This window comes from Drosophila virilis, chromosome 5 (assembly GCF_030788295.1).
Source record: "Drosophila virilis strain 15010-1051.87 chromosome 5, Dvir_AGI_RSII-ME, whole genome shotgun sequence".
Classification (NCBI taxonomy): Eukaryota; Metazoa; Arthropoda; class Insecta; order Diptera; family Drosophilidae; genus Drosophila; species Drosophila virilis.
Window position 1 is genome coordinate 336,161 of NC_091547.1, and position 25,159 is coordinate 361,319.

Sequence of the window (25,159 nt, forward strand, 5' to 3'; positions counted from 1 at the left end):
ATTTTCAGGCGAGAATTTTCAAAATAAATAAATATGCAGTAGGAGGCCATGATAAATTTGTGGCAGCTTGAAAATGTCGTCTAGTCAAAGTTAGTCTAATTTCAAAGCCGGTGCTGTGAACACAAAAATACGAAAATTAGAAAATATATAGAAGATATTTATTTACTATTTTTTTTTGTGAAAAAAGTTTTTGAGGAGCTGCAAGTCATTCCGTGCTTGTACTCCTTTTTTTTGTTGGTGTTTGCTGTGTGTAATCATGATCTCGCCGGAACAGCATGAAGTTGATTTGGTGTTGGATCGCCAAGTGCGCCGGAATATTCAGGACATGATGCACGAGGCTGATGTACAAGCGAATTTGTTAGAAAGCGAAGGTTAGTACCGGCATCAAATCTATATGTGACCTATTGACTGTTCGATTTAGGCGTTTCGGGACGTGAGCGCTACAACTCGGAATCCAGTATCGACCAGGATCATTTACAGCAGGACACAATGGCGGTGCTGGGCACCCTATCTGCAGATGAGATTGTCGAAGAGGACCAAGACTCTGAGCAAGCGGTTCAGGAAATACAGAACTTTCATGATATGCTGGTAGAAACGCACATTGATGTCAATGGTTCGCTTAGAAAACGTCGCGGCAATTTGCCAAAGCACTCTGTGAAGATATTGAAACGCTGGCTTTACGAGCATCGCTACAATGCGTATCCCAGTGATGCAGAGAAGTTTGCCCTCTCCCAGGAGGCGAATCTAACCGTGCTTCAAGTATGCAACTGGTTCATAAATGCTCGTCGGCGCATTCTGCCAGAGATGATACGCCGCGAGGGTAATGATCCTTTGCATTTTACTATCTCGCGCCGTGGTAAAAAAATAAGCCCAAACTCTTCGGGTTCCATGGGTTTAAATATTAACTGCGCCCCAAATCCCATTACAGGCAGCCCTGCCTCGGAAGTGGTGAGATTTATATGTAATCACGATTGATCAATTCATACATCTTAAAATATTTCTTCCAAAGGTTGTTGGCGCTACAGAGGAGGTGCACAGTGCCGCTGAAATGCATGAGGGAATAGCCAATGTACTCACCAATTTCGATGAATATGTGCGTGCACCCAATGGCCAGATAGTCAAAATGGAGCCAGAGTTCGATGAGAGTGTTATTTACAGGTAATGCTCAGGTTGCTTAAGTAATTAGCCTGTAGCCAAAAAACCCTTCCCCCAAGTTGGCAACAAGCAATAGCAAACAATCCGATGGGCTTTCAGAGGCTGCACACATCGTTGCAAGCTACCATAATCGATAAGATACAAAGCTATCAGTTGCGCAAGGCGGCCATGAGCGATGGTAGTACCAGCAGTAGCAGCAGCAGCAGCTATAGCGCCAGCAATTCCATGTTATCATATAGCCCTTATGGCCAACTGCCACCCGAGTTCGATGAGGACAAGCCAAGGAAGCGCGGACGCAAACGTCAGACCGAGCTGAACAAGAACGAGACTGTGGCAAATAAAATAATTAAGCAGGAACGTGCCCAAGGGGACCAACAGAAACTGTATCTGTCTAAAGCAGAAGTATTTTCTAAACAGGATGATTGCAATGGTTTTGTGGCTGCGCTTAGGTAGCTTCATGCTTTAGTTTTAGCTTATAAGTTTGATAGGAGCTTGCCGTCAACTGTCGCAATTAATGGCCACGTTTTCATTCATAGATCTGAGGGTGAGGAAAGCGGCCATGACTACGAGTCCTGCGAGCAGGTCAGCGAGGAAGAAGTGCGCTTTGAGACCTCTGATGACTGGCAGAGTGTCATCAAGTAAGTATTTCTAGATTAAGTGCAACACGTCATGACGCTAGACGTAATGAGTGGAGACGTACAACCGTGATCCCTGTTATACATGTTGCCAAAAACTTCTATGCGTACAAACAAAACTACACTGTTTGCTCTCTACCTATGCACTTTCTTAATGCTATGCAGGACCGTTTTCAGCACCGAGGAAGTGACCACCACCAAAAATAATGCTAGTGCTTCCAATTGTGATCCAGTCCCCACGCAGATTAAGAGTGAGAGTAAGTATGTCTATCGAGATATCAAAATTTATAGTTCTCACGCCGTTTCTAAAATTATAGGCACTCAGCAACTACTGGATCATATGTTAGGCGCCGAGGCAACTATTGTGACGAGTTCGAATGCAGATGATGGCGTTGCATGTGCTCCAGAGCAGGAAGAAAATGCTACCATAAGAGATAATGATAATACACAAATTGAAGCGCAAACACCTCCACGTCAAGGTGCAGTAATATTGAATTAGATTAGATAGATGCGTTGCATATAACAATAGATTACTTTCAGCTTTAAGTCGTGAGGAACGCGATAAATATAAATGTCTTTATTATCTTGTGGAAACTGCTATGGCTGTGCGTCAGAGCGACAGCGGCCAAGATGAAGAACTTGCGTACATGGGGAACTATCTGAATAACTAACCTCTTAATCAAAGATTTACTGTACATATTTATCAAGTATTTGATTTAAATTCAAGCGTCTGCTTGCGCTTGTTAAACTTATTGAAGCGCGTTAGCGATTTTCTAATTGCTTACGTATCGTTTGCAGAGACACTTCACAAATACATATTGAAAAAAATCTTGTTTTTAATCCTAGGTGACAGGGTTCAACATAAACAATTTGTTGAATATGACGGACAATCTGCCCATGCAATTAAATGTATAACATTAACATACCTTGAATTTGTTCTTGTGGCAGTAAGCGGTGGAGGTGGCGCGACAGGTTAAGTTGCGACGGCCAATGGTTGAACGCAGTGTAATTCACAAAGGAAACGTTTGCTGCCTCGTGGTTTTGTGCATTTTGCGGGACTTAGCATTCACATTTTGATATATTGATATTGGCACAAAATTCCACTTATTAATGTTTGCCCGAAAAGTAACGGTTAATCCACCGACGCACTTGTGGCACGATAGGTTAAAATTGCGAAGGCAGTTTAATTTACAACGAACACGTTTGCTGCTCATGGTTGTGCGCCCTTTGAGACTTACATTATTATTCATTATTCACATTTTAATATATTTACACATATTGCACTACTTATATTTTGCCCGGAAACTAACGGTTAATGTAGCGACGCACCGACTAAACGCGATAGCAAGAGTTTCGATATGTAGCATTCGTAATGTCAGTATCTTTAAATTGCTGTTGAACGGCCACACTGCAAATATCGAATGTTACAATTTAGGATTTAAATGGTTTTGGGTGACCACAGCTGTATGTACAACTATTAGTGTTGGTAAAAATAAGCTACGGGCAGACGAAGTGGAATTTGTGTAAATAATAATATATTAAAATGTGAATGTGTAATATTGAATGCTGTAAGTCTCGCAAAACGCACAATACCACGAAGCAGCAAACGTTTCCTTAGTGAGTTAAACTACGTTCAACCATTGGCCGTCGCACTTTTAACCTGTCGCGCCGCCTCCACCGCTTGCTGCCACAAAAACAAATCTTTCGCTTTTGATAGATAGCGGCTTTGTTGAAGAGGAGACTTTGGTGGCACAGAGCATATTCAGGACATGCAAAGAGCATTTCACATTGCGGTGTGGGTCAGTATCTAAAATGTGTACTTTATGCTCGTCTGTAAGTTAACTGTGTACTTGGGTCGTCTTCGCATCATTTCGTTTCGGCTATTTGGAATAATACTTTCAGTTTTCGTTTGCGTTTCTTTGTGTCAGTACTTGCGTCACCAAAGCTGTAGTTGTCGTACTTGCATTTGAATATATGTGTATATATGTATGAACATTCACTCAACATTTTGTTGTTGCTGCCGCTCCGAGTCTCAGATATGATTTTGTTTTCCACTCTGATAATCGAATAAGTGCAAATTTTCATACTAGTTTTCTTCGGCTGTCTTATCCGGTAATCTTATTAAAATTTATGTCTTAATTTATGTTGTCGGTTTATTTCAGAATGTCATCTAATATAAATACTACATGAAAAAATGATATAAACACATTTCACATTATAAAATATATGCGTATATGATTTGTAGATTCGCACTTGATAAATTAAAATGTTCTCTCTTATTTTCACTCAGCTGCTCACATTATTTGGCGCTTTGCTTTTCTCCCATTAACCCCACTGGCTATTTTTAAGCACGTGCCGTTGACACTCAGACCTATTTTACTCAGGCAATGATTACCCTTAAACGTAGACGTACAGCCAAGAGTAAATTAAATTTTAGCTCATAATTTGTTACAGTTGGAAAAAAATTACTACAAATAATAAGTGACACAGCCTGTGGAGCTGTGGCTGTTAAGGATGCGTCTTCATATATCACTCGATTCCAATTAATAAAGGAAGCAACACCTCTCAGTACAATAATGAGAAGTCAACCCCAACAGCAAAGGGTCAAATGCTTGTCGATGCCGCTGCGCAGTTAGTTGCGCCTTCGCCTTCGTCTACATCAGAGCATCGTCCCATACCGTCACACTCAGCTCGGAATTCTTTTATATAGAGGCCTCAGTCTACGCTCTATTTTGTCTAGCTAGCGTATTAGCATCGTTGTCTCTCTAATTCTCGCTCTCTCCCTCTCTCTCCCTCTCTCTCTCTCTCTCTCTCTCTCTTTCTCTGACGTAGTCTCTATTTGCTCAGCAGTGGCTGCCTGTTTGGATGCCGCACTTGTTGTGCCACCAACGCAACGCATCATTTTCAGTTGCAATTATAAGCCACACGGGTTCCAACTGAATTTTGTGTGAATTTTAAACAAGTTTTTATTGGACATAGGCCGCACTATGCGGGATAAATATAAATAAAGCAAATTGAAATGTTGTGCATATCTTTAGCATGGCAATAAGCATTTGTTGTTGTAGCTCTTATGTCTACAAGTTTTCTGATCGAAATGCTGTTGCTCCGACGGTATGTGTTGCAGGTGTTAAACGATAAATTCTCAATTTATTATTGCTGTGCGGATTGTTAGGCATTATTAGACAACAACTTCAACTGGCATTGCGCATACGTTTCTATTTGGGTCACACACGCGCCATCTAGCCGGATTATCCCCCATCCATCTTAAGCGGCCGCAATCTTAGCTATTGGGTCATGAGATCATAATGCGCACGATAAGCCACACTGCAAATTGAACAGCCCATATACGTATGAGTTGGGCGGGGGCAATGCCTGTCTGGGCTAAAACTATTTTTAGTGTTTCGTGCACTAAGTGAGTAAGAAAAACTGAACTCTTGTTCTGATTCTGCAAAAAAATAAAAGAAAAAAAGACAATATGGCGAATCCTTGGCGAAAGTGCATTTCGGAATATATTCGAGTGTGTGCGGGCCGTAGGGTGCCAGTTAATGCATGCATAATTAGATTTATTACATCTACATTACCTGGGCACAGCTGCTGCCTCCTGTCCGTCATCCTTTGCAAGTGTGTCGACAATACAAGTTTTTGTTCCAAGCGAACCCTTTTTCTCAGCAGCCGCCTATACATTCGAAATTGCCACAAATAATGAGAGCTTCTAACAAGTTGCTTGTTACCATTTTTTAGTATGTAACTTATTTGTTGGCTTTTCTCCAAGTTCTGTTGTCAAGCCTGGCTTCACATTACGGGCGATTTGTTTGCGGCCATATTTTCTTTATTGCCGTCATGGGACGAGCAAAACGCGGCAGAGACAACAACGCGTGTGTGTGGGTCGGTAAGTGGGTAGGTGTGTGCCTCCTACACCATCATATATAAGTCTTTTCCCGAATAGGGGCCCTTTTCACGGTTAACGGTAATACTCTTGCCGCTTGTTAGGCGTCATGTCACTCTTGGCCTACTCAATCGTTATATTTAATGCGAAATCAATCAGATTAGCTTTGATGAGCGTAAAGGCAAAAGTATTACGGTTAAGGTTCCACAAAGTTTAGTGGTTCAGTTAAATTTGCTCAAGTACATTTTTATTGATATTTTTGTTTATAACTTGCTAGCAGCAAACCTTTTCATCTGGGATATGCATGCTTAGAACTAACAGCTAACATTAACAATACATTTGTGTGTGTTACAGAGGAACCTTAATGGTTTGGGGGCAAATGCAAAAATCACGCAACCCGAGATCAAGATTGCTAAAGAATAGTTGGTAGAAATCGGGGAAATTACCTAATACTAAGAATACTCAAGGCATCGGCCAGAACAACACACATCGCAGACTGATTTCTCTGCTCTTAACTGTCTTAAAAAATAAAGCACATATGTGATATATATCGTATTGTAAATTTTGAACTTATGCATGCCAAGAAACATTTGAGTTTCACACATAGCCGCTGGATTCAAGCTTTAGGGCGCCCTCGTATGTGGGTAGGCCCGATATGTCAATGATTTTGCTCATGTCCAGACTGACGATGCCGTTCTCGTTGATATTGTCAATATCCAGGTTGGCGTCCAGGTGGCCGTTTTCAGCAACCACAGCTACAATTGCAGTCGCTGTTGCCACTTCTGCTGCTACTGACATCGCTTCTGCATTGTCATTTTCGTCTACGTCGCTATCAGTTGCTAACGTTCCCTCAGTTGTGCTGTCCACCACATTTCCATTTGCTGCATCAGCATCAATTCGATTTGGAGCTTCTATGGCCGCTTGCGGCTGCTGTTGCTCAGCACTTGCGAAATTGTCATTGGCATCGTACTGTTCCGGGACACTCTCCACAGATGCCGTCAACGCCTCGTCTTCGGACGCGTAACGAAACTTGCCGCACAATGGACAGCCGCGTCTGTAGTGGCTGTGCTGCTGCTGATGATGTTGGCTGTACTGCAAGTAACGTCTCCCGAAACTATTCAGCCGCATGGCCGCCTGGGCATGTTTGCGTGCCTGGAGTGCTAGTGGTAACGGCAAAGGCGATGGCGATGGCGAAGGCATATATGTGTCCAGTTCCTGGCAATGACCATTGCGCGCAACCACTGCCGCTGCGGCTGCGTTCCACATGTTTTCCACCTCGGCACGCTGCAGAGAGCAACAGGATTGAGCATTTAAAGTGCGCTGCAATTGCTTGTTAACCAACAGTGCGCCAGCTCCGGCACTACTGCTGCAACTGCTGCTCCCTGTAATGCCATCGGCGCTGCCATCGCCACTTGACACCCCCATTACTTGCTGCACGTTGCTTATATCCAGCGTGGAGCGATATCCAGGCGGCGGCGAGACTCGTTGTAAAAGTAGTTGCTGTTGCTGTAGCTGCAGTTGTTGCTCCTCCAGTTGTTGCTGTTGCTGTTGCAACAGCTGCTGCTCGTGCAAAACAACAGCGTCATAGGAAGGCGGCGGCTCATGATGCAAGGCCGGCAAGGTGGCTAGGCCGTCCGTTGAATCCCCCAAAAAGAGACCCGAAGTCTCATAGCACTGAAAACCAGAGAAATGGCTAGTTAGGTAAGTCAAGGCGCGATTGTAGGCCTTTAGTTGTGCCTTTCTCAAAAATAATATTGCGAAAAAGGAAATAACCGCTGCACAAATAAAAATGTTTAAATTGCACACACATCATAAATTTACTTATATCGGTAACTCCGATATAACAGTTCTTCTCCAGTAGCCCATTCTCATACTGCCGTTGACAACTTTAGGTGACATGAACCGAGTAACCGTTGATTTACGCTGGCGATGGCGACTACGTCTTTTCCCACAGGGCCAACAAACAACAATAAGTTCTGTGTTATTGTGCAAGTGGGATGAACAGCGGCCCAACAACTTATTAAGGCCCATAGCAAAGTAGAGCATAATGTCCACTTCTAAAGGGAGCTTACAGTACCGCCAAAGCTAGCCGTTTTTTTGTGGTTGTACCTTGTAAATGCTTTTCGGTAGCATACATTACCGAATCATGTTTTAGATATGGTGCAGAAGTTGAAACGCATTTGGCGCCAAAAATACACAAACAAATAAAATATCGTGCTAAATTCTGGTTTTGAGACTTACAGCATTAAGCACAACATAAAACTTTATCTCTGGGCTCCCGGAAGCAAATTAAAATGTTTTAAAAGCAATCTCAGTATTAAAGGTATTTTATATTACCTGTTCAACACTATAAATTTCCATATTGGGATCATTCTCCAGCCATTGATGTTGTTGCTGCCTGTAGGCGGCCTCAGTACGCTTTTTGATATTGCGATGGCAACAATAGCAAACTACACATAAAATTGTAGTCACCAGGCAGAGCATAGACCTACAAATCAATAATGAGATAGACATAAATATTTTTTGTTCTTAGTCAAATATAAAATACCCTTGAATAAAAGCCCTTTTACCTCAGATCTATAACCGTGAAGCGAGAAGTCCCGAGAAATATATGAATCAAGCAGAATATTTGGACAATATCTATAGCTATAGCATTTGTTATAAACTTTTGTCAAGAAGGACTGTATAATGTACATTTTTTCACAAGTACAATCTGATTACAATGTTTATGGTCAGGAATTTCTGACGAAATTCGACTCTGATTTGGCCTATATTAATTCTGTTGAATTAATTAACGTAACAATTAAATTTTAACAAAAACATGCATACATACATATGTGTTATTACATTTCGTAATCGTCCCGAAGAGCACGCAACCATATGGGTTTACAAATAGATAAAAAAATATCCCGAAAAGCAAATGTTATTCAATACAGTGTCACTTGAGGGTAAAAACAAATTTTTGTATTACTTTTGTAATTATAGCATGTTGTCGCAAATGTGTTTAATTGGGAGAAGATCGGGAATAACGGAAAATCATTACGTATACGTAATTTGTTATCACAAAGTTCCCCATGCAACCTAGATTATACAAATATTAGTGGGGTAATTGTAGGGTTGACTAATCTGCTCCTCAAATCTGTGACACGTCACACAAATCAATGATGTCACTTAATCCACTTTAAATCCAACATAATGCGGTGCTTGTCCTTTGTCCTCCGACTTGTTTTCAGCGCCTCCTTTCCCACACTGCCACGCCCTGGTTGCTTTGCTCATTTTCCGTTGCGGCTCACGCAATTCCTCGCATGTCAACAGTTCATTAATGGCCCCAAAAGCGTTCGATAACGTGGGGAGTAGCTAAAACTATCAGCGGCATGTGCAGCCTTTTCTTTATTTATATTTTGTTAAATTTCATTGACATGTAGACAATCGATAAAAATGTGGTTAAAATAAAGTTACGGTGTTCATGGCGCGTGTTGCTTGCAGACATGAACGTTCTTATCGGCACTTTAAACGTTTATTTTAACACTCATTTTTTAGGCCACCCAATTCCAGTACTTACTGATCTGAGCTGGTGTTACAAAAAAAAGTAATTTAAATAGCTGACATTACAATTTTTTATCTGAAGACGGAGAAAAGAAATGGGACCAATTATGAATATTGTTACTTTGTCATGTCAGAGTTAGGCAAAGGAACAGACATCCTAATATCTTCCTCTTCAGACTTGCATGAATTTTTTATGTTATTAATTTGCTGCTTTCTCATAAATCATAAGCAGAACCATTTTGCACATGATCTATGGTGCAGTAACAGTAGCAGCGTTGTGGGATGATGAAATATTATACATGTATGGGGTAATGAACCATTATAACAATGAAAATACCTCATTTAATATAATTCAATAATGCGTATATTAGATTAAACAGTCCATAAAATTGACGCTGGCATGAGTAGAAGTTTTTTTTTTTAACTGCGTGTATCAGCGGAATTTTTATTTAATTGAAAGGCAAATATGCATTCTACATTAAATTTGTATTGCTTGCAAAAAACATATACTCGTCAACGTTCACTAGTTGTTTTAAAGGAATTTGATTCAACTTGATTTTAAAAACATAATAGAGGATTCCTTAAAGTTAATTCAATATAGAAATTATTCCAAGTTTCATTAAATCTATTGCTGCCTCTAAACTTCCCAGCGGTTGTATTTTATTAATTTACAATTATGCGCTTGTCAAACTGTCAGTTGCCAACTTTACGAACTGCAGCATATAAATGAATAATTGCAAGTGAATAAAGGAGCTGGAATCGGAGAAGCCAGCCTGCCAGCATCACTCACCCGCCAAGCAGAAGATTCACGCTGCCATTGACAACGTGAGCGTAGGTCTGTGAGCTGCTGCCACCACTCGTCCCGTGACTGCTGCCGGAGCCGGCTGCGCCATTGAGCAGTGATATTCCACCGCCAATGCCACGCTGCTGATTATAGAGGCCCATGCCGCCATTGTAGTAGGTGGTTATGGAGGAGCTGCTGGCAAGCTCTTGGGAATGCTGCAGCTCTTCCTCGCTGCCGGATTGAGATGATGAGGTTATTGCTGAGGCTGTTGCTGTCGTTGTCCTTGCTGTTGACATGACTGTTGCATTGTGTAGCTGCAGCTGCTGCGGTTGCTGCTGCTGACTTACCGCCGCGATTATTGCATAACGTTTCAAAGACATATCCCTTTTGGCTTAAAGTTAGACGATTGCATAACAATTAGCCAAGGCGTATTATAGTGCCCATAACACAAATACACTGACCCACGCACACACAACACACCTGTACAGGCCTTTAATTGACGCACGCAGTGCTCAGCACATCAGTATAACCATTGCCACACGCTGCAAGCTCTAGAGTAAACCAAGGACATCGGCCCTGCCTACTTAGTTCTAGCCTCGTGCACGTAATGTACGCCAGCCTGGCATGCGAACTAGAGAGGTGCGATCGATGGCCAAGGTAACTTGCCACCAACAATTTGTACAAGTGTTTCTATTTCTATATATTCGCTGATTATTTAGTAACTTTTTGTTGAGTGATGCCGCGTCGCGTTCTGTTCGCGTCTTAGCGAATGCGTTGCGCTATTGCAACTGAGTCCCGGCTTGACTTGCTGACTAGCTGGCAGGCTGACTTGGCTTATCCTTTTGTTGTATGTCACGACGAAGTTGTTAGGCAACCGAAAACGAATCAGCTTCGGCTGCTGCTCGGCTAACAGCCGTTGCTGTTGCTGTTGCTTTTGCTGCTGCCGTTGCTGTTGCTGTCACTGTGCGCCTGTTACAATTTGTGCCGCCATTTTGCTCTTGCTTTTCAGGCTGCTTTCCCTTTTCAACAGCAATAATGGCGGCCAAGCACAGCCATTTGTATTGAGCTTCCTTTTTGTGTGACTGTTTTCGTCGTCTCCTTTTATGTGCATGTGTGCGGTTCCTGCACGTTTCACATCAAATTGAGCGCCAACTGCTTTTGTTGTATGCATGATTGTTGTTGTTTTTGTTGCTGTTGTTGTTGTGGCAACCGTGCATGCCATTTGAACAACACTTGTCGCCAACTGTCGTTTTTCGCGGCATGCGACCATAAATAATAACGCGACTCTAAGGCACAGTCGATGCACTGCATATTGAGTATGCGATGTGTGCACTTGGTCTAATACGCAATATTTGTAAAGAAAAAATGTATACTTACTCTAATTGTTAATTTTATTTGGCTGTACATACTATACCATAAAACAGGACAGGAAGTAGGGCGCATTTATCAACGTCAATCTTCATAAGTATATTGCTTATACGCCGCATGTGCGCACAATATTCTAATACTGTACTGTATCCTTGTCCAGCAGCTCAGAAACGCTGGCAGGTGGTTCAACAATTTATGTAAATACTTGCACGCCATTTTTGGGACCAGCTCAAAACCCACCTGCCAGCCAGCAAAAATCTTGAAAGGCTGAAAAATCCGTACGAGTCGTGTTCATAGTAGTTACTTACACCTTGAGAGTCGCGCGCGCTCCCGTTAGGAGCACGTCCAGTATTCACACTTTTTGTTTCAACTTTTTAGTGCGGAATGCTTGATTTGTGTGGTTTATTTATAGTTTTGTGTGGCCTTCTAGAAAAAATTACCATTAAAATACATAAGACCAGTAGCTGTAGTTGTGGCAACAGTCCTTTAACAGTTGGCATAGGACAACACGACTCATTAGATTGTTCTGTGTATCGCTGTCACAGATGAGGCTCTCCTCCACAGACGAATCCCACCACATATTGTCCTCTGTGATGATGGATAGTTTTCGGCGCTTTTGCTCACTAAGCTCTTCATTGCGCACGCGCTGCAGGTAAGCACAGGTCGCAGCCCGTGCTCAATTCTATGCTACGTTGTTGTGACTGTAACTGTGCCACAATTAGATTTATCTAATGAGCCACCGCTGAAAGCTAGCAAACCTTATATTTCGGATGCATTAACTATGTATGTATACTATGTATACTATCAAGAATAATGAAGATGACAGACAGAAGATGTTTTATGCCATCTTCTGCACTTTTTTATTTATGAATATACCGTGCTGTGCAATAAAACGTTTTTTCTAACCAGCAAGCACCGCTTTGAAATTGACAGGACACACAAAATTGTAGACTATGTGGCACGTGTGAGGGCTTTTGACATGCTATATTTTACTGTGCAAGTCAATGTTTCATATTCTCAAATGTTATTCAACTTATATTTAAGTAAGATACACAAAAAGCTTGCAGCACAGGGTGCGCCAATTTGTTATAGGCTATTTAGAGTCCAGAAACTACCTACAATATAAAAGTGTACCAGCATAAAGCATTAGTCATCAGTCTGCAGACTTAACGTCGCAAGGTCTTGTCTCTTAACATGGGTGTGTTCGCATGGTTGTTTTATGTTTGCAATTGGGAGGCTTTAAAGTCGGACCCTTACCATTGATGTTGCCTTTTTGCTAAATTGTAAATGGAAAATTGACAAGCAATGGCGTAGGTGTAAAAGACTTGCTGAATATAAAAATGTCTTGATTAGTATCCTCAGTGTAATTGTATTAAAGTATTGAAGCTCTTGGTTGAATATTCATTATAGTATGATGAGACTCAAAGCTAGCTTCAATTTCTTTCTATTGCGTTTCGGACGCTATATGAAAGAAAAACTATTCGGCCATGAGTTTTTTGTGCCGTAAAATCCAAAACCAACAAGTTTCGTCCTGTTCCCTGCGCCTGGTAAGGAGCAATAGCAGCAGAGTGGGGTTCCTTTGATTTTTGTTGATTGTTAAGCCCAGTTCGATTTAGTTTCATCATCCAAATTACAAACGTTAATTAAAGTGCGATGGGGTCGTCCTTTTGCTGTCGCAGTTTCGAATGATAACAATGACAAGTAGGCTTTTTTTTTGGTATTGTTTCCGTTTGGGTAACTATTTCATAGCTTCGAGCAAAATTTACCAATTCTGTGTATGCGTCACGTGTTCGGATAGTATAGTATTAATAAATTTTTTGTCAAAATGCTTTTACTAAAAGTCTTTCTTTTTTTGGGTAAATAGCCTACGTTACCTCTTCAAGATGTCATTGGCCGTCTCGTTACGCCGTGCGTTGCTGGTGCTTCTCTCAGGAGCCATATTCATACTGACAGTTTTGTATTGGAATCAGGGCGTGATCAAGACACAAGCCTACAGCGAAGCACAGCCGCGGCTACACGTTCAAAGGGATCGCAATATTGATCCCATGTAAGTATAGTATGCCAGTTATAAGACTTTTTTGTCAAAATGCTCTAACCACTTTCAGACCGTTGGAAAAGTCATGGACCTATAAATGCGACCATGATAGATGTGTACGCGTTAATTATCACAAGAACGAAGACAACGCAAAGCGTGTCTCCTTCATCAGCTGCTCAATGACTTGTGGAGATATCAATATTTGGCCACATCCCACTTCCAAGTCTCTGGTCAGTGCTCACACACTGCGCTTCTCCGTGGAAGATGTACATCTGCGCTTAGATTCACCGCATCGCGACGTGCGCAAACAGCTTAAATTGGCCTTTGATTGGTTTATTAAGGAATTGCGACAAATACAGCGATTGGATTATGCATCGCATACAGATGAGATATCAATGGCAGCAGCATCAGTCAGCGAGCCCTCGTTCAGGTTGGGGCTACACAAAACAGACACAGACGTGGCAGAATCCCCACTGGCTGGATCGCTCTTTAGCGCCACTTTTGGATCACATCGCGTTGGCGATTTGGATAGTCTGCAGGTGAAGCTATCAGTGCATGGGTCAGATCAGCTAAACTTTAATCTGGACAATGACGAAAGTTATAAATTAAGCACAACTTGTAAGCAATTAAATCATTAACGACTCCTAACTCTTTCATTAACTCGATCTCTTCTGGCAGATGAGCATCGGCGTATATTGGTGCACATCACAGCGCAAACTTTTTTTGGTGCACGTCACGGACTGTCTACGCTACAGCAACTCATTTGGTATGACGATGAGGAGCGTCTGCTGCGCACCTATGTTAGCTCGCTGATCAACGATGAGCCTAAGTTTCGATATCGCGGCCTAATGCTCGATACATCTCGGCATTTCTTCTCCGTGGATGCCATTAAACGCACCATTTCGGCGATGGGCCTGGCCAAGTTAAATCGCTTTCACTGGCATATAACAGATGCCCAAAGTTTCCCGTATATTTCACGAAACTATCCTGAACTGGCAGAGCACGGTGCGTACTCTGAGAGCGAAACATACAGTGAACAGGATGTGCGCGAGGTCACCGAGTTCGCCAAGATTTTTGGCGTACAAGTACTTTTGGAAGTCGATGCGCCTGCGCATGCAGGAAATGGCTGGGACTGGGGACCTAAGCGTGGCCTTGGCGAACTGTCGCTGTGCATCAATCAGCAGCCTTGGAGTTTTTATTGTGGCGAACCGCCTTGCGGCCAGTTGAATCCGAAGAATAACCACACCTACCTCATACTGCAGCGCCTGTACGAAGAGTTTCTAAAGCTGACCGGGCCCACGGATATATTTCACCTAGGCGGTGATGAAGTGAATCTCGATTGCTGGGCGCAGTACTTCAATGACACGGATCTTCGCGGCCTGTGGTGCGACTTCATGCTACAATCTAATGCAAGGTAATGCTGCACACATTTTAAGATAATCTTTTTAAGCACGCTGTGACGTATTTTGGTACGCAGACTGAAGCTGGCCAATGGCAATGAAGCGCTCAGGCACGTTGTTGTCTGGTCCAGTGCGCTGACAAACACCAAGTGTCTTCCAAACAGTCAATTTGTGGTGCAGGTCTGGGGTGGGAGTACCTGGCAGGAAAACTATGACCTCCTGGACAATGGCTACAATGTTATATTTTCGCATGTGGATGCTTGGTATTTGGATTGTGGATTTGGCAGCTGGCGTGCAACAGGTGATGCCGCCTGTTCGCCTTACCGCACTTGGCAGAATGTGTACAAGCATCGTCCTTGGGAACGCATGCGACTAGATAATAAGCGGCGAAAACAGGTAAACTATAAATATAAATATTTGTGTGTATATCAATTATGCTCTCAATTTGTAGAGCTAGAAAATAATTAAGGCCTTTTTAACAGGTGCTGGGAGGTGAGGCCTGCTTATGGACAGAACAAGTGGACGAAAATCAATTGGACAATCGATTGTGGCCCCGTGCGGCAGCGCTGGCCGAACGCCTGTGGTCGGATCCAAATGATGATCATGACTTTGACATTGTACCACCAGAAGTATTTCGACGAATCTCATTGTTTAGAAATCGCCTGGTAGAGTTGGGCATCAAAGCCGAGGCGCTGTTTCCCAAGTACTGTGTACAGAATCCCGGCGAGTGCATTTGATATTATCTATAAGACAAGAGGCGCAACTCCCGCTCCCACTCTGTGCGTTAATTAGTTTATAGTGTAATTGTTATTTTTAATTATCGCAATACATATTAAGCGTTAAGCGTCCACTAAAACAATGCAAAAGAAAGCAAAATAAGCTAACGAGGCGACTTTTTCAAAGACATTTTGCGACCAAGTGGTTTCCGGCAGATCAGCCATGCGTAATCACGAATTTCATTATTTAATTTTAATTTAATTTTTATTTAATTATCTCAAACATACGCACACACATAAATCACATACGTAAATACCCAAACAATAACATAACTAGCATTTTGGCGATTGAGGATGTATTTAGTAAGAGTGACAGTGATAGTTTTAGGTAATATAGGAAATTTATAGATTTCATATACTCACATGCACACAACAGGTAAATACTTTGTAAGGCATACTTAGTTTAGAGAATTAATAAAATGGACAAGATAAACATGAGCATATAGGATGTACTTTTGATAATTTTAAAGCTTTATTCAAACAAAAACATGATATTGTTTAGTATACATACAAGAATAGATTGTATGACAGCAAATCGTTTTGTGTTTCGTTTTGTATTAGGATTATTTTAAATTACATTATCAGTGATACAAACAATGTGACCTTATAAAAAAATAAATAAATAGGAAGCAAACAAAAAACAAATGAAAATTTAAAAAATACAAAAAACTAGGGTTAATATACACATATGTAATCGTAACAACAAATTTTGCACGCATTGGCACGTATTTGACAAAAACTAGAAAACTTATAGCTAATTTTTTATAATTGTAGTAAAGCTGTCCACTGTGCAACTAATGAACAACTCGATCACAATATTCGGTACACCTCCATCTGAAATATTTGTAATGCCTGTTTTTGAAGCTGCACTGTGAACAAGTCTAATCTTAGTTGACCCAAAAAATTATGTTTAATATTATTTTGTACTTAAAAGAGATTTTGCAACTAAATATCAAAAATACGTTAATTTTAAACCTTTTCAACAAAAATAAACTTCAAGTCAAGTTTAAGCACGCAAACTTTTTTTTGGTATTTAAAAAAAAATGCACGTTTCAAAGTTGGCAAATGAAGTGTTATCATATCCTAATCGAGTTTTAAAATTGTTGTATTATAAATCACAAAAAAAACTGTTTGATTGGTTATCGTAACATGAGAACAATTGTAGGTGTGTGTTGGTATATTTTGTTGAGAGCGTACATATATATCAATATCAGTTTTGTCTAAACAAAATCGGTAAGATCAATGCTGTGACAGTGTTTTAACGAGCCAACACGTGTGTGCAGCGACGGCCGCAAACAGATTACACACTCCTCGGTGCTGTAAGAGATCGAGATGAAATTGAGAAAATTGATTTAAGTAAATAAATCCGTGTGTAATTATTTACAAAAGGTAATACTTTAATATTTTGCTCAATACAATACTTACAAACAAATAAACATACATACATATACATTAATATTATTATAAAACAGAAATCTCAATGGCGTATACGTGTTGTTCGGTACAAATATATTGATCATTCAAAATGTCCGGCGGGCACAGGACTTGACGAAGTAAGTCTACAATAATGATAAAAGTGGTAAAGTAATAAATAAAAAGAATTAAAACCGGAAATCAGAATATCAAAGAAAAACCCGTAAAATATGAGAATATCAAAAATTACATATTTATTCATGCAGTTCTTAGTAGAATTAGTTTAAACAAAAGGTGAGAAAGGCGAAGGATGCTACTACAAGGAAGGAGCATAGCGTATACGCACCGTAGACTTTCAGTACGCGAGCGCTGCGAGTAGTCTTTCGATGTGCGATGTCTGAAATGGAAATTAATTTGGTTAAGCGACAACAGCGAGCCACAGCAAAAAATGTAATGCACTGCGTAAAACATATAACATATCACAACAACAACACCCCAAATTAAATGCTTCAATGTATATATGAATTTATGTATTAATACCCATTTAAAAAGAATTTCAGCTTGTTGACGCACCTACGATTCTTAAGGGAGCTGCTGCGATGAATATTTCGACTCTCACGCCATCTTATGAAGCGATGCCGCAGCGTCTGGCGCACCTCAGAGTTCAGAAAGCAATAGAACAGAGCCACAAAGAAACCCTAATGATAAACACAGATCTTAGGAGAAATGTTGGTTACACCTGGTGGGTTCTTTATTCATTTACCTGTGTACTGAGTAAAAAGGCTCGCATTGCCTCAAAGAGATTACGGCTGATGCCCTGTTCGGGTCCAGTTAGCACTAGCAAATACGTAATACCAAAGAGGGGTATTAACACAAGAAGAGCCTTGGAGGCCTTATAATACTGTCGCGTTTCCAATGTGTGTGCTGAACGCAATTTGGTGATGAGTACCTATATAATGGAAAGTTTGAATGGATAAAAAGAATCAAAAACCTCCAAATGCTTAAACGCTTACCCACATAATGCGTATAAGAAATACTAAATTAATTAGAATCGCCAATGAGGCCGGCCCCTTGAATATCCAATCAATATGAGATTCACGCATCCAGGTACATTCAATTTCCAGCTACATTAATTATTTAGTTATCAACAATTGCAAAAGCCAAACTGATGACGCACTTACACCATTGAAATGCTCGTTCTCCAGATGCGATGCAAATGCCTTGGCAATGGACCAAAACAAAATGCAGAGCGCTGGACAGCCCCAGCCAATTAATGCATAGATAACAAAGCTTATGTTCTCGCTAGAGAATGTTTGCACGACCAAGGTGTAGAGATAGAGACCTGCAAAGAATTAATTTTAAAATTGATATATGGCTTATATTTAAGATAAAAGATATTGAGCTTACCTTCAACAAACATCCAGGAAAAATTAGTCAGATAAAAGTATTGAAACATAATGACCAGCGTTATGCAGCCAGCCTGACTAGATTCAGTTGTTATCTGTGGTGCAATTAGAAACCAAATGAGATTATGGCAAAATTATTTATAGGAAGATTTACTGACCACTTGCAGGAAAAGTGTTAAGATCCACAGAAGCGCTGAGGTGATGTATGTTAGAAATAGATTCGCATGTATTGTATTTCTTAGGCAGCGCAAATCTCTGCAGCAAAGACAAATGAATAGAATATTTTTAACCAGTTCATAAAACTCACTTAAAGCTTAGGAATATTATAAGCGCCACCACCAGAGTTGCAAAACTTATGAAATAACCGCCAGCATAGATAATCGCCGGCAGATCCACGCTGGCTGAGAAGTCTGGAACAACAGGCACCGAGCCCAATTGCTGATGGCAACTGCTATAATTGGAATAATGATTCCACGTACCGTTCGCATGACAAAAGCGCGTTGCATTCTCTGTAAACGGGAAAGGGCATAGAGTCCATTCTTTTATTTCATAATCCCATGCTCACCTGTTGTGTCGTAGTGGACACCCTTGAACTCCTCGAAGCAGGGTAAAATAGCCCAGGTACTGGCGCTGGTGCGAGGCCAACAGAGCACCGAATCAAAGGAGGTGGGACAATACAAGGTCTGCGACCGACATAATCACAGGATAAAAATTCAAAAATAATTTTTAGTGAACTCATACAAAAATAAATACGTATACGCGACTATAGAAAAATATAAACAAATGCTGGACGAGTAGTTTTTTGATTGCCTGCCATTAAAAATAAATAGTCAAACATTTATATTAACTATTTATATGACGGAATATTTGGTTATCAACTTATAAAACAGAATTAAAATATAAAAAAAAATTTGGTGCATCATCAACAGCAACAACGTTTTGATTAAAATTGAAATTGGCCTTATCAGGCACGTCAGTTAACTTTTGCTGATGTCACACTATGTTTTGATTCGATTAAAAAAGAAATGTTTCGATTCTCCGTACATTAGGTCGTTGTTGTATTTAAAATTAAGCAACAAAAAATCCTAGTCAACGTTTTAATTAACTCAACTCACCGGCTTGTCAGCTGATGCTTTGCTACTGCTATATTGGTCTATCCCCGTGTGGCTTAAATGCGGGCTTGAGTATAGGGCATCTTGCTGCTCAGCCTGTTGCTTGCACTGGTCCTCCAGGGTGCGGTTAATGAGTATATCACCGCTGTGCGGCTGTTGGGTGCCAATTAGCGCGCTGGCTCTCTGCAGCATCTCTAGCGAGAAGTTGGCAATGGCATTGGCAATGTTCTCCGCCGAGGCGTCATCGAGGCGTTCCACAAGTGCTTGCAACTCGTCCTCCGCCATAGCGCTTGCCACAAAATTAAGTTACCAAGAATGTGGCTAACTGCTTGGTAATTGGTTATTGTGTATTTTCAGCCTTCAATCAGCTAACGTATTGAAGTACACTGTTGCACTGCTCTGATGCACATCTGTTGCCGTCTGCCGTCTATCTATAGCCAGATGAAAGTGCCAACCATACGACGAACTTTTTATAACAATCGCTATATTGTTTGTTCCTGACGGTGAACATGCCAGCAGGACGTCATTTGTGTGTGTCTATGTGAGTGTGGACAGGGGACGGCGGGTGCTGAACCCGGGGCACACTTTCGTATTCGTGCTACACGCTGCGCTGCGCAATTAAACGGTTCACTTTAGACAGAAATTGCGCAAATATGTTGATGAGCTGAAAAGTGAAAAAACTTCTGGGTGATATCTGCTTAACTGATAAAATCAAGTACTCGACTTATTCACGCACTATTCAAGCTCCCACTCGAGAGATTTGCAAGGCCCTCTCAAAGAGGCACACATATAAGCATATGTTCATATGTATACTGCACACACATCTAGATAGATATGCCGCTGAGTTGTGCTATTTGATTTGTATATATGGTACATATATGTAGAACTTATAAAAATCTGTACAAATAATACACGCTTAAATCACGTGGCGTTGTCTGTATGTGCAGATAATATGCAGATAAATAAACAACAATCTTTATGGCCCCTACACTTTGGGCGGGGCTACTGTGACTACCATACACCCCGATTTCAAAGGGAATATCTCTAATTGTATACCTTTTCAGTAATATGTATGTATACCCTGTGTTAACATGCCAGTTAGAAACCATAGAATACCTGACCAGCATTACAAAATCTGATGACAACTAGTTGTTAGTGAAAACTGGTTGCTCTTGTCGGCGTTTTTTGCCTCTTATTAACACATTTGAGATAATCTCTCCTTCGTTTATATTATCTGCAAATTGTGCTACTAATTGTACGAAACATTATATTATTACACTCGTGTCGTTCGCGAGCTATACGAATCTAGCTTATTTTGGGAACTTATTCACATTTAACTGAATCCTGAAATGGCATTTAATTGTTGTAAGTGGGATAAAATCCAAGCTGATTTCAAATATTCTCATAACGAAAATTTGCCCTTAACTTCCTTCCACAGAACAAAGCTATAAAAATAGGAGAGAATGTTGCCCACCTAGATGATTTTATATAAAGATACTGCAGGTGGGTATTTATATATGCACTTGAGTCTCTTCTTATGCCTTAGACATTTATTCAAAAGTGGAGACACATACTGGGACTTAAGCATTTCCCAAAACAACACCAACGAATAGGTAACAGGCAAGTTTGGGGATATTCTGGACATCTCTATAATGTTTGCGCTGCTGTCCTCGACGAGGGAATTGCCGAACGAAGCATGTTAATTACCTAATACCCAAGTTAGTGAACTACAAAAAAAGATATATATATATTAAAAATACATTTTAAGAAATACACAAATAATATATGTGTATATATTTAGTTGGCAGAGGGGCCAGTGCAATAGCCGCAGTCGCCTATTAACTTTGATCTTGACCACATTGACAGACTGAGGTCAAAAATTGCAAACAAATTATTTAACTTGGTGGTCATGCATTTCCGGAGAGCCAATAGTGCAGAACCAGATCCCCTCTGGGCTAATACGCCAACGGGGTAACCAATCGGACAAGTGCCACTAAGTGGCGCATGCCGTGCTCAAATATTTGGCGAGCTGCGATTTATTTATGATGCTAAGGGCAAACAAGCGCAATATTTGTACGGGTGCGTTAGATTATGATTTTTATTTTGTTGGTTAATAAGCCTTGTGGTAACCATTCCATTAAAGCAGCTAATTTGGCTGCTAATGCGCACAATTAACAGCTAAAGCGAAATGCAAATAAACAGGCATCGCAGCTGCCTTCAATGTAAATAGAGCAAATATTCTCCTGATGGCTGCAACGACTCAGATCAGCGTTATAATATTATTATTTATAATATTTACCAGGCTGCTGGATGCGATCTTTAAATGATTCATAAAGTGTCAAAACAAATGAAAACAATAGGTAGGTAAACCTTTAATTGGCATTTCACACATATGGGACCATATAACTATATAGTACGGGGGTATTATGATAAAGAAAACGTCAACTCGCTGATATCATGAGACCCTATCAATTATATGTCTCTTTGAGGCTATTATCGGCCTAAATGAGCTGCTTATTGGACATGCCATATGCTGTATGACCGTTTCAGCGTGATAAAAACCACGTAAAAACTAAAAGGTCACACAGCAAATTTTATGAATGAAGAAAACAAAGTGAAACCAATTGGAATTGGAGCTGGAGACGTCGTCCGCACGGGCGCAAATCAAAACCAGATGCAGTCAGGCGAGTTGACCGATATTTATGGATGTCGGAAAGCAAATAAATAGCTTGTTTGCGCGCTGGACAGTCGCCTGTCCAGCTGCTCGACTGCCTGCCCGATTGCTTGAATGGCTGGTTTCCTGCCCCAACGCAGTCCCCGTGGCCAATTGGCTCGGTGGAGTCGACACACAAAAGGCAAACAAATTAAAGCCAAACAAAACAAGCAACATTTAGTATTGATGTGCATGTGGTTATATAGCCATAAGTTTACAAACTACAGGAAAAATGTTAAGACTCAATAATTGATGCCCACGCGGCGTATGGGCGATTGCCCTCATCAGAACCAGCAGCAGCAGCATTAAGTATACGCAGAGATCTCAACTTTTCATCTGTCTTAATTTTATATGCAATGGCATAACAAATATTTAAACACGATTTAAACTTCAAACAATTTGCGTTAAGTGGGGTAAGGGCTGCTTGGGGTGACCCTGTGTAAAGTTGTTTTATCTGAAACAGAAAGTGGGCAAAGCAAAAATTTAATTTGCAATTAATATATAAATTTCAAAAGAAGCTGCAGACATGTTTATTGCCTTTTGGCTGAATATGTACGTATCCAAGCCGTAGCCAGAAAAGAGCCCATAAGCAATATGTAATTTCTTAAACAAATTCATGAGTTTATATATACGTTTGTTTTATCTTTGTTTTAATATCTATATGCATGTGTAAATACGTGGCCTGCAATCTTTTACAGCCACAGCAACGACTCCTATTTCACCTAAAAACAATGACGCAGCTTTTGGAGTACTATTGAAATCAATTAGCGTAATGTGGGTGTGGCATGAAAATACTGCCTTTAGAGCTAAGTTCAGCTACTGCATATTATAATTATTTGCACTGACTGCTCTTCAGAAAGTGGATCTCAGCTAACGCAGTTTGGAACTGATTTCCACTCGCACTCAGAAATCCATTTGGCTATCTTATTGAACTGCTTCCCTTGCCACTTAAGTGTAATTAAAATTTTCTATTTACCTAACAATTCAAATTCTAGAGCTATAAACAATAAGATGGTGCTACATTTCTTAAATACCCTATTTAAAAGAGAAATTTCGTTTACAATGCATAAAATGCATGCATGTTTTAGAGGACCTTAAATTATTCCTGCCACGGTATCCAGTTTGAGCGAAGTTTTGTTATTTTTAGCTATGTTTGGTAACGTTTACTTGTTAATTTAATTCAGATGCCAAAATGTGTGAATTTTCGAGTCTAGAGGGCTTTTAGTGAAAAATATATGGAAACTATGTTTTTAGAGGGATAAAAAAAAAATACATTCAAACATTTCATAGATATTTCCATACCGACTCAGAGCAAACAGGGTAACTTACAGTTGACTTACCTTACCCTTTTAGATTTGTTTTTCTTGGCTGCTCTTTTAATTTTAAATATCGTTGTTGGTGTTTTGTCTACTTGTGTTGTTAATGTTTCTAATCTTTCTATTTCGTATTTAATATTTATTTTCAGCACTGGAGGCAAATGAACGCACTGCAAAATGTTACAATGTTTATCTTTGGTCAACAGAAATAATAAAAAATATAAAAAGCCAGTGCAATCAAGCACGTAGGAGGGCCTCTACTATATATCTGAATATATATTATATACTGCATATATATTAGCATAAAATTATTGAATATGTATTGATGATTCAGGTTGCAAAATGTTACCTCATAGATATATTTTTCAATGATATGTGCAGAACCTGCCTAACCGGAAATTTTAGGTTCTTCTTCAACAGACAGACCTGCTATCCAAATTACATGGGAGAAACGAAGGGTAAGAAAGAGCATTTAAAGAATTTTGGCAGTATTCAAAAAGCTTCAATTTGTTTTGCTCGTGTACTTTCAAATTGTTTATGTGATGCGTCTAATCAGACGTTTATTCTTCAATTTAAAAGTCTCATTGTGTACCAATGGGGCGCGAGCTACTAAGTGATCAACAGCCTGCCTGGGGTCTCGACCTCACTTGGTTAAGAAAATATCATTTTTATAGCTTGTTTATTATCCCAATGTGCTAATGCAGAGTGTATTCACAATTAAGGCAATTCTGTTTTTTTATAATTCAAGTGTGAAATCAGTCGCATAGTCCCATACTGAAAAGTCAGAAGTCAGAATCATGTCATGGGTGGAACAAATGTTTAATTTACCGTCTCACCCACATCTACTCACTGGCTCACATGGCCGAATGTCAGTGCTGTCAGCTTTAAATGTTTATCGCCTTTATCATTTTTATTACTTAACTCACATATACACATATGTACATTTACTCAAAACTCACGCGTTGCTACTGAACACATTCAACTTTTGATCGCACGCAAACATACAATATTTTTTATTGCAGATAGCAAAACTTGAAATGTGAATATTATTTGCGTATTCAAATACAACTTAAATCAATCCCATCAATCCGGAAGTAATAAAAAGTTGCGAGATTAATATAGTAGTAACAACTACAGTGTTTTTGTTTTGGGTTTTGTGAATCCGTTTGCGAATATATTTTTAAAAAGTTTTCGGAGGCTGCGACGAAATTCACTATCAAGATAATGAATTCAACCGACAATGTCGTACAAAGCTCACGTCTAATAACGGCAACTGACAGCGATGAACTGCTGGCGTGAGCTTTCGCAGAGCGTTGTCTTGCTTTCGGTGCGGGAGCAAACCCCACACAAACACACGAGCACAGTTGCTCTGACGACGCCCACAAACAACACAGGATACGTTGGACGCTCGCAACAAGTTGTGGCGATGGCAACCCGATTAGGTGTGTGAGTGTGTAAGTTTTTGTGTTCGTGCTGCAGAAAGCTAGAAAGCTTTCGCTTAGATGAGACCGGCATTTTTCATACACTCTCCCCAATATAACAAGTGAGTATATTGGCTTGTGTCCGTCTGTCTTATCTAAAAAATGCAATCTTCGGGTACTATTTATGACAGAA

General features: G+C 40.3%; 4 protein-coding genes across 19 annotated transcripts; 2 read left to right on the forward strand and 2 right to left on the reverse strand.

Moving 5' to 3' along the window:
• The first annotated feature begins 102 nt into the window (after positions 1–102).
• Positions 103–2,542, forward strand: achi (achintya). 4 transcript variants are annotated; one of them, XM_002059258.4, is made up of 8 exons: positions 103–371; positions 422–948; positions 1,010–1,158; positions 1,215–1,604; positions 1,692–1,793; positions 1,956–2,047; positions 2,108–2,269; positions 2,331–2,542. In XM_002059258.4, the coding sequence occupies exons 1-8, from the start codon at positions 257–259 to the stop codon at positions 2,459–2,461; spliced, it is 1,668 nt and encodes a 555-aa protein (XP_002059294.2). In that variant the 5' UTR covers positions 103–256; the 3' UTR covers positions 2,462–2,542. The 4 variants fall into 4 exon arrangements, with proteins under 4 accessions (XP_002059294.2, XP_015024272.1, XP_015024273.1 ...); XM_015168786.3 differs by having other exon boundaries at positions 1,968–2,047; XM_015168787.3 differs by lacking the exon at positions 1,215–1,604.
• On the reverse strand, positions 2,192–10,860 carry s-cup (stanley-cup). Of its 2 annotated transcripts, none has more exons than XR_011416934.1 (4): positions 10,013–10,860; positions 8,014–8,164; positions 5,372–7,350; positions 2,192–5,235 (listed from the first exon to the last, which is right to left on the reverse strand). XR_011416934.1 is itself a non-coding variant. In XM_070210087.1 (4 exons), the coding sequence occupies exons 2-4, from the start codon at positions 10,384–10,386 to the stop codon at positions 6,274–6,276; spliced, it is 1,602 nt and encodes a 533-aa protein (XP_070066188.1). In that variant the 5' UTR covers positions 10,387–10,397; positions 10,487–10,804; the 3' UTR covers positions 5,886–6,273. The 2 variants fall into 2 exon arrangements, 1 of the variants encoding a protein (XP_070066188.1); XM_070210087.1 differs by lacking the exon at positions 2,192–5,235 and having other exon boundaries at positions 5,886–7,350; positions 10,013–10,397; positions 10,487–10,804.
• On the forward strand, positions 3,263–16,902 carry fdl (fused lobes). 2 transcript variants are annotated; one of them, XM_002059260.4, is made up of 6 exons: positions 3,263–3,589; positions 13,239–13,421; positions 13,480–14,027; positions 14,088–14,823; positions 14,887–15,205; positions 15,292–16,902. In XM_002059260.4, the coding sequence occupies exons 2-6, from the start codon at positions 13,258–13,260 to the stop codon at positions 15,544–15,546; spliced, it is 2,022 nt and encodes a 673-aa protein (XP_002059296.1). In that variant the 5' UTR covers positions 3,263–3,589; positions 13,239–13,257; the 3' UTR covers positions 15,547–16,902. The 2 variants fall into 2 exon arrangements, with proteins under 2 accessions (XP_002059296.1, XP_015024276.2); XM_015168790.3 differs by lacking the exon at positions 3,263–3,589 and adding an exon at positions 4,870–4,901.
• Positions 16,761–24,824, reverse strand: Dh44-R2 (Diuretic hormone 44 receptor 2). 11 transcript variants are annotated; one of them, XR_011416936.1, is made up of 12 exons: positions 19,520–21,223; positions 18,970–19,087; positions 18,712–18,913; positions 18,563–18,659; positions 18,406–18,499; positions 18,180–18,340; positions 18,012–18,122; positions 17,762–17,947; positions 17,572–17,696; positions 17,345–17,395; positions 17,031–17,144; positions 16,761–16,902 (listed from the first exon to the last, which is right to left on the reverse strand). XR_011416936.1 is itself a non-coding variant. In XM_070210092.1 (11 exons), exons 1-11 carry the CDS (start codon positions 19,799–19,801, stop codon positions 17,102–17,104), a joined length of 1,470 nt encoding a protein of 489 aa, XP_070066193.1. In that variant the 5' UTR covers positions 19,802–21,223; the 3' UTR covers positions 16,957–17,101. The 11 variants fall into 11 exon arrangements, 6 of the variants coding, with proteins under 6 accessions (XP_070066193.1, XP_070066192.1, XP_070066189.1 ...); XR_011416935.1 differs by having other exon boundaries at positions 16,764–16,902; positions 17,011–17,144; XR_011416938.1 differs by lacking the exon at positions 17,345–17,395 and having other exon boundaries at positions 19,520–21,222.
• Between the last annotated feature and the right edge of the window lie 335 nt (positions 24,825–25,159).

Bases quoted from the DNA above. Each gene is read 5' to 3' on its own strand.
- achi (XM_002059258.4), top strand. From the start codon at position 257: ATGATCTCGCCGGAACAGCATGAAGTTGATTTGGTGTTGGATCGCCAA. The intron at 1,605-1,691 runs GTAGCTTCATGC...TTTCATTCATAG, and splicing joins GGTTTTGTGGCTGCGCTTAG to ATCTGAGGGTGAGGAAAGCG. The intron at 1,794-1,955 runs GTAAGTATTTCT...AATGCTATGCAG, and splicing joins GACTGGCAGAGTGTCATCAA to GACCGTTTTCAGCACCGAGG.
- fdl (XM_015168790.3), top strand. The intron at 13,422-13,479 runs GTAAGTATAGTA...AACCACTTTCAG, and splicing joins GATCGCAATATTGATCCCAT to ACCGTTGGAAAAGTCATGGA. The intron at 15,206-15,291 runs GTAAACTATAAA...CCTTTTTAACAG, and splicing joins ATAATAAGCGGCGAAAACAG to GTGCTGGGAGGTGAGGCCTG.
- s-cup (XM_070210087.1), bottom strand. From the start codon at position 10,386: ATGTCTTTGAAACGTTATGCAATAATCGCGGCGGTAAGTCAGCAGCAG. The intron at 8,165-10,012 runs GTGAGTGATGCT...ATTGATTTGTAG, and splicing joins GTGAATCTTCTGCTTGGCGG to GTCTATGCTCTGCCTGGTGA. The intron at 7,351-8,013 runs GTAATATAAAAT...TCTGGTTTTCAG, and splicing joins AAATTTATAGTGTTGAACAG to TGCTATGAGACTTCGGGTCT.
- Dh44-R2 (XM_070210091.1), bottom strand. From the start codon at position 19,801: ATGGCGGAGGACGAGTTGCAAGCACTTGTGGAACGCCTCGATGACGCC. The intron at 18,660-18,711 runs GTGAGTTTTATG...TCTTTGCTGCAG, and splicing joins ATAATATTCCTAAGCTTTAA to AGATTTGCGCTGCCTAAGAA. The intron at 18,341-18,405 runs GTAAGCTCAATA...AATTCTTTGCAG, and splicing joins TTCCTGGATGTTTGTTGAAG to GTCTCTATCTCTACACCTTG.